At 41.4% G+C, this 7,928-nt stretch overlaps 1 protein-coding gene across 3 annotated transcripts in view; it reads left to right on the top strand.

Annotated features, from left to right (window-relative positions):
• Positions 1-7,354, top strand: part of LOC111268489 (uncharacterized) — a 57,422-nt gene extending 50,068 nt beyond the window's left edge. For all 3 annotated transcript variants that reach the window (XM_086971716.1, XM_086971717.1, XM_022847511.2), the window contains 2 exons: positions 2,223-2,807; positions 6,574-7,354. In XM_086971716.1, the coding sequence (XP_086827842.1) occupies positions 2,223-2,807; positions 6,574-6,870 (882 nt within the window). In that variant the 3' untranslated portion in view covers positions 6,871-7,354. The remainder of the gene's footprint in view (positions 1-2,222; positions 2,808-6,573) is intronic.
• Positions 7,355-7,928: the final 574 nt, after the last annotated feature.

Below are 7,928 nucleotides of genomic sequence, written 5' to 3'. Positions count from 1 at the left end.
ATCTGCTGAAATTTACGTAGTGAAATGAGTGTGCAAAATTGCATTTTATATATATACAATAATAGATGCCTACGGGATACATGACGAAGTGCAAACAGGATGCATCTCCAATACAAAGACGATTCTGTAAATATAAAATTGAGATATGTACCTTGAATGATATATATATATATATATATATATAGCCACCGATTTCGATATACGCAAAAATATTCCTATGGGGTAGAAAACAATATTCAGGTACATCTTTAGCCGATGAAGCAAGCTTACTGGTCCCAGTATGATACTTTTTAGTCATTTTGGAAAAAATTGACAAATTTGGAGTATAAATAGCACCAAAATCGCATCGGTCCTGTTTTCTGCCGTTACTTAAAAAAACGATTGTTGCCACCGGCTGATACTGATACCGGGTAATATGAACAGAGTGCAGCAAAGCAATGAAGCAGTAACTTTTAATTCTGTTGATCAATAGAATAAATCGGTCGAAATCTATTTCCCATCGTTAATACTTCAAGTTACGATACGCATATCATCCAGTACGACAGAAGAAGTAAGAAAACATAAAATTTAACAATTCATAAAAAATAGCGCGATCTTGTGTACCTACTACATTCATATGAACGTAAGTGAATAGATAAATTCATAGTTTCTAACTAGACAAGCGGACTTAATAAAAGCAAGACACTTTTGCAGTACTAAACTGTACAAACCGAAATAAATACGGATCTTGCAAACATACTTATTCATAAGAGGCCATTAATAAAAGTTGTGACTCGTGTTCTGTCTTTTTCCGGCTTGATTGCGAGCCACACCATAATGTAAGGTTCATCCCCTGGGATGGATACAGGGATCGCAATGTGTCAAGTAATATATGAAGGAAATGTTTTGCGCGTTTTTCGTCGAGAACTTATATCATTGGATATTACTTCAGGCAAGGCTACCGGCACGTGTGTCTACCCTGGGGTTCGAACCCCGAAGTCTAATAGACACACATATTACTTATTGCGGAGACGACTAGTTAATGTAAACTCGTCTATTTTTCTTCTTTGCAACTTTATTGACCAAAAATAACTTGCGCGAAAAGAAAATAGCCATTATTTATGCGTACAATGAATGGCAATTTACTACATCATTCTACCATTGTTTCTCAAGTGCCTAGTATATTTATTCTTTAAGGGCTGGTGGCGCAAAACTAATCTCGCTCAGGACCAACGCACTCGAAGAAGCTCTATGAACCAGTCGATTGCAATGCAGTTAGCCATCCCGCTTCATGGGCTCTTGTTATTTTTATTATTATTATTATAATTATGCATCCCACGGCAATGTCGACGATACAGCGAAAATTTTTTGGGATTTAGATGTCACAGGCTGGGGCCATCCTTTTTCTACGTGTTACGGATTAAGGATTTTCATTGACAAACTCTTAGAGAGACAATGTATAGCGGTTTGTTGAGTTGACAATCGGTGTCTGGCAGCATCCGAACATACCAAGAGGAAACAATTAAGGCTACTTCCGATCATTAGCCCCTCCAACAAGTTCCCTGTGAATGAGCAGGCCTGTGGCGTACAGTAACAGGATGGCGTTACGAGAGGTCGCTACAACGATGGCACTTCCTTCTTTCCTAATCGGATGGGTAATCCTCGATGAACAACAGAGAATAACTGATACCCTTCAAAGATGAACTATCATTAAGGGCACTTTAGGACAACAAAATCGGATGGAGAGCCCAGCCGGGCTGAAGTTGCAATACGGCACAAAATGTTAAATGTACTTTAAAAAATGTACACTAAATATACTTTACACGCTTAAAGCTTGAGTCGATTTTAAGATAACATGAAATTCATTTTAACGGTAAAAAAAGGTCCGAGCTTGTCTTTGTTTTACCTGAACCCGTATCGACTATCTCGTCGAAGTTTAATGCAGCCAATGTGACGACGCATTATTATTTCTTTTCGACAAACCATTGACACGAACTTAACTTCCGCATTGAGATTGTAGATTGAAGCCCCGATTCCTTCGCCTAATGCGCTTTTTGAGAATCTTCGAATGTTTTACATGTAAATCTTCAAGTGTTTTTACACGCGTCAGAATATGCCAACTTCTTTTTAGTAGAATATTTAAAATATGATTTATTTTATTGTTCATAAAAAAAAAGTTATATCTTCAGAGTTTGCTAAAAAGGATTGCACTTCTGTATTAAATTGATTTTTTCATTTCTCAGGATGAAATAGAGAAACAAATCCGAAGCGAACATTATTCGTCTTCGAACCCCGGAGGAGGTACTCAGTTGGCCGGTACAGGATCCGCCAATTTGAATATGAAGCTAAACAGCGTGACGCCGCGTGGTCCAACTTCATCGCTTCCAACCGGCGGCGCAACAATTAGTTACTACAATACAATAAATAGCAAACATCTCCTTGGCGAACGTCAGCCGCAGAGCAATCATAACAACTCGTCGAACCTAAACATTATGTCCAATGCTAACCTGATAAATAGCAATTATAATATGACAAACAATGTAAATATGTTCAATATGAACATGCTCGACAACCACTACAACCTTAATGTAAACAACTATCTCAATCAGCAGATGAACAGCCTTAATCTAAGCAATCTGGCCAATGGGGGCCAAAGTGGTGGCGGCAACGGCGGCGGTGGCGGCGGCCATAACATAGCTGGCAACAATATCGGGCCTCCCCCATCCCATTACGCGACAATGCCGCTGCCGACCCACCATCGAGAAGGCAGGTCACGACTTACAACAATCGATCACCTGAACAACTCTATTATAAACCCACTCGCAATGGTAAGCTACTCGAAATAAATGGGCATGTATTTAAATGGACATAGTCAACGTACGTATAGTGTAGCGGAGTGCAATACGCCATTTCGCGGCTGTAGATTTTCAGACGCCGCAGTAGAAAATGAGATAGGGCTTGCTACAGGCACGTAAACTAGATACACTGTTTTCACGAGCATGCCCGAGAAGGGAATATCGAAAACGATCATACGAACCGGCTTCAGATTTCTTGTATACTGAAGAAGATTAAGGCCACCTCATCGATGCAATTTCTTGAATAAATTTGTATCTACCATGGCAGAATTCTAGATATCTCTGCTACAGACGAAACGGCAACTCACCAAAAACTTTCGACACGAACTTAAAATTATCCTAAACCTAAAAATTATCTAGTATAGTGAGAAAAACACCAAATTCCATAAGTCGGCCAGGTTCGGCGTGCCTTGATTTGAGAGTAACTACAAAGGTATAGCGTTATAGGATAAATCAGCAGTCGATTGTCATGCACATATCAACAAGGTATTTCGACTTCTTGAGTTTTCAGGAAATCGGAAATAGACGTCTGCCAAGAAAAGAGGGAAGATATATTTATAGCAGTGTTGACCAATTCCTGGATTACGGGCAGAGATAAGCTTTTTTATTCAAACAAAAGTTTCTAACGACTATTGTTCACTTATAAGGTTTCATTTTTCTATTGTTTGAAGGTTGTATTGCTCAATGCAGCTTGGCATAGCTCTCTGTCACTCAATTCGTTTTCATCGTCAGGCTATAAGCTAGCCGAGAGGTATACTGGGTCCATTCTATCTCGAGACATATCATTATTGTCATAGCTGAATGTCGTATCAGCGCTCTTGAGGCGATCGTAATTATGAAAGGTGTTATGGCCTACTGGTTAGCTGATATTATCCGGATCGAGTTTTTTTTGTTTTGATCGTGGTTTGTCCAATCGTTCTTTAGAGAACACTACCGTCATTTTACCGTACGAGTCAGAGGGATAAGCCGACAACGACGTCGAAACCGCCTCGTCCTTTTTCCTGCTCTCCCAGGCGCTTCTCTATGACTCTTATTCGTGTCGCTGTCTAGAGCAAAGGATTTGGCGCCCTGTATATGTCAGACGACGGCTACTATTGTACGTTGACGTTAAACCTTGGTTGTGACCATGGTCTAAGCGGTCATAGTCGACACATCTAGGCAGACATCTCGGGCTTCCCATTCCTTCCAATCGGCCCTCTCTATTGTCGTGGGGAGACCGAATAAGACGTAGGGGCCTTTTGACAAACGAGCGACGTCACGTTGGCATTTTTGGATTCAATGTTGGTACTTTCCTATTTTCCTACTACAAGCTGCTTCGGTTCTCGTCAAGACCACTCCCGCTTGGCAAATCCCTTCCTCGCCAGTCCCAATTTCCCAGACCGACCTTAGCCTTAGCCTGGAGCCATCGCGATGTTGAACTACCCAGCCGAGCTCGTCGGGATACGCGATTCGACGAAGGAACACAAATTTGACTGTTCATCGTTAACTATAGTGGCACTAGTTTCGAATAACGGCGGTCGTTGTTGTCTCCAATGCGGCCCAGGTGCTACAGAACTCTGACCAAAGTGTTGATAGTCTTATATGTAAATTTCGGAGAGACCTAAATCGGACCAGAAGCTAAGACCTGATCGCACTCGGACATCACTATTGTCCTTCGGTGCTGCATACTTTCGACAGCAGCGACAATGGTTGTGACATTCATAGACCAATCGTGCTAAGTACTAAACTTCTCACTGATTGCCGACAGCGCCTGGATGTCATTTTACCTATCCTAACAAGCTAATATTTAGATCAGTTTTTTTCAAATATAGCTAAAATTAAAACCTCTCTATTTAGGAAATCTCGCTATTTATGGTACAGGAAGATAGTGCAATGCGCACCTGCAAAGTCGCAGCATACTGCCACTCATAGAAGAAACATCAAGTTCAGACAGGCGGTCGTTTGTAGATAAGGAGTCGCCGCCTGCCGAGCTACACTAGAGCATATGTTCAGAGCTTTCTGATTATGCTGCGGGACAGATTGTCTCAATCGGATTCTAGCACTGATTTCAAGAAGAAGCTTTTATGAGCTTCGTCCATGAGCTGAGCTCATGCTCACAGATAAATACGTACGTTTTGGTCCAGCTTCCGGAGTGATACTTCGTTTGATTTTCCAGCAGCGAAACTGTTTACGTTTCGTTCACGTTGCTTTTTATTTCAATTACAAATTTTTCTAATAGGATTAATGACACCGTAATGTAAAAAATTACCAAAGGAATTTTTCAAACATACTCCACTCGTAATGTACGTACCAGAAATTATGCTTACCGCATAAAAGAGGCAGTGTCAGCGCCAATTTAATACTTTAAACCCTGAAGCGCCCTGAATCAAACGAACACTGGCTGAAAGAGGACGTTTCAGGTAAACGCTCCTGTCAAATGATCGTGTCATTAAAATTACACTCAGATTTCTGTATCTGAAGTATTAGCCATACAGCAGAACCTACCCTCCAACCGAATAGTTTAAGGCGCTTTGACGTGACGCAATGCGGAATTAGAGGAAGCCGTCAATGAAAAAGCAAATTAATCTTATTTTATCGTAATTACAAGGTTAGTTCTCTTTGGACAATAGAGTTGCTTAAGTCAGAAATCAATATGTGTCGGTATGAGTTTGTCGAATAATCATCGGCTTTGTATAATGCACGTTCGGAACTTGAAGAACTTGGTAACCTTCTGGTTGCCTTTTCAATAATCGAATACTTTTATGCTCTGCCTTCTTTCTCTTATCTCTCTGCCTACAACGTAGCTCTCTTACGGATCGTTAGGCTCGTTTACTCTCATTTATTTCTAGGAAAAACTTCGTTTCATGGATATCTATTCGTGTTTAACTATTTTATCTTTTATGTAGTAGCTTCAACTGGCTGAACCGAATTACCCCATGCTCGGACATATTCGTTCTCAGCCAGCAGTGAATCTCATAGAGCCAGGAGCCGAACAAACAAGAGACGACTCTAGCAATTGTGCTATTGTTTCAGTACGATGGCACTCTAGGGCCGCATATTTCACAGATCACGTTATAGGTATATAGTTGCCTAGTCAGCATCGGCCTAAGGCTTATAACCGCAAGAAACCCTCGTCAATGGCAGTAATAATAGCTGTGATGTGTACGTGTGCAGAGTTTTTTAACGTTGCTTGTATGTACGTACCTATACAGTTGACAGATATCTTTATGTTCTATGCGTTAAGCAGCAAGGAACGCATAACCTAGCAAACTCGTGTTATGGTAAACTACTGAATTTGGAAAATCAGTTACTTTTTATATTTGACGAGGTTTAAGAGCAATTCGCATTATCTCCGCAGTAGGCACAATATTTGTACTGTTATATGCGTCCTTAACGTTGACGCCAAAACATAGACAGGTCTAAGAGGTGAAGTACTACATAGTCCTGCTTCTGTATTTCAATTAGGTAGGTAGTCGGTAAATTAAAATCATCTTTTGACGTAATGTGTTTTAGAACATCCTATCGACAAATACTTATACAGTCAATTCGAATAGTTATCATGTATGTAGATCGTTAGTCGCTTTAGTCAAATGCAGACGTAGGTATAACTTATTGTTCAGTACACATTGTTTATAAAACTTTCTGGACTCTAACAAAGTTTAAAACTTGTCAAAGTATAAAAGTTGTTTCGTATGCATTAAGCTTGAGGAACCAGCGATTTCTAACTGTTTTTTTGCTCCGTTTTTTGCTGACATTCTAGGATGAGATGCGATTGGGAGGTCTGAACCAATGTGACTCTAAGGTATCTCGTAAAGCGTCACTCTCGCCGGATGCTATTGGCGGCGGCAGTATTGGCGGGGGAGCGCTTCTAAGTCCGGGCGTGGAGTCGGTCCTTTTACAGAACCCGAACAAGCTTTGCGGGGTCAATCCGAGTGACATTGACAAATATTCTCGAGTCGTATTCCCCGTGTGCTTCGTCTGCTTCAACCTGATGTACTGGGTTATCTACATGAGGATCTCCGACGTGAAGTACGCGGAACCTACTGTGCTCCATTAGTGTTCGTGGATCCCCTTTGCTTTCGTGGTCGCCTGGATCGTTCTGGACCTATCTATTCGTTTGGTTGGATGATACTGGCTTAACCAGCCTCGCGGCTTCTCCCTGAGGGAAAGCCCGAGGCCTCGTCGAAAGTTAGACAAGGGCAACGAGCCGACCGCCCAAACTAACGACAACTCAGCTGCAAGCGCAGCAACAGTCGTCGCAGACAGATTTCTTTGCTTGCGTGGGCCCTTAGCCAACTGCCTGTGGTTCTCGGTTGATGATGTCCTCAGAGAAGTCGGAGCACCAAGGCTCGTCCTTTTGTTCTAGCGCCTCTTCATCTATTCCGAGCCCGGCTATTTGTTCTCGCACCCGTTGCTGTTGTTGCTATTAACGCTTCAGTCCGTTCTTTATTCTATTGTCCATTCATTATCATGATATAGACCAAGTAAGTTTTACTAAAACTTACTTGGTTATTAGTAATAAACGAGCAAGTGGCTACGGATGTGCGATGTCGACCTTACCGATGATGCTCAAGTCTGTTGAAAAATCCCATATTTGACATAGAGCAGGGTTAGTTGTATATGTAATTGGTAATAACAACTTATAGGCCATCATGTGCAATTATATACAATAGTGATAAAAGTTACAGTAATAACAATTAGATACTACCGACGTAGTTGGTACTGCGCCGTTGCAGGGGTGCTTTTGATCAGAAGTTGATTTTGAAAATTTAGTTTGAAAAAAAAATTGATTGTTGACAGATCCAGAATTATAGGTCCAGGCCATTCTTTGCGCTTGGTTGGCGCCATTGGCCATTAGCTTCCTTTAAAACCTCGTGCCAGCCATTTGTTCGACGATTGCCACTAGTCCAATCGGACAAACACCCGACCGCGAGCGTACACCGCCAACGGTGCGGAAGCTTTTGTTCTCGCGCGTTCTGGTAGGTCGAATCGTTCGTCTAACGGGAAATGTTACATTTACAGTAGTACCTAATAGGATATTTACGTATCGTATTGCGAGAACCGTGGTATGCGTTGTAATTAATCAACTAATGAGTAAATCGGTGAATAAATGCT

This window comes from Varroa jacobsoni, unplaced genomic scaffold (assembly GCF_002532875.2).
Source record: "Varroa jacobsoni isolate VJ856 unplaced genomic scaffold, vjacob_1.0 scaffold_1292, whole genome shotgun sequence".
NCBI lineage: Eukaryota > Metazoa > Arthropoda > Arachnida > Mesostigmata > Varroidae > Varroa > Varroa jacobsoni.
The sequence above is the reverse complement of the archived record's forward strand: the minus strand, read 5'-3'. Positions and strand labels throughout refer to the sequence as shown.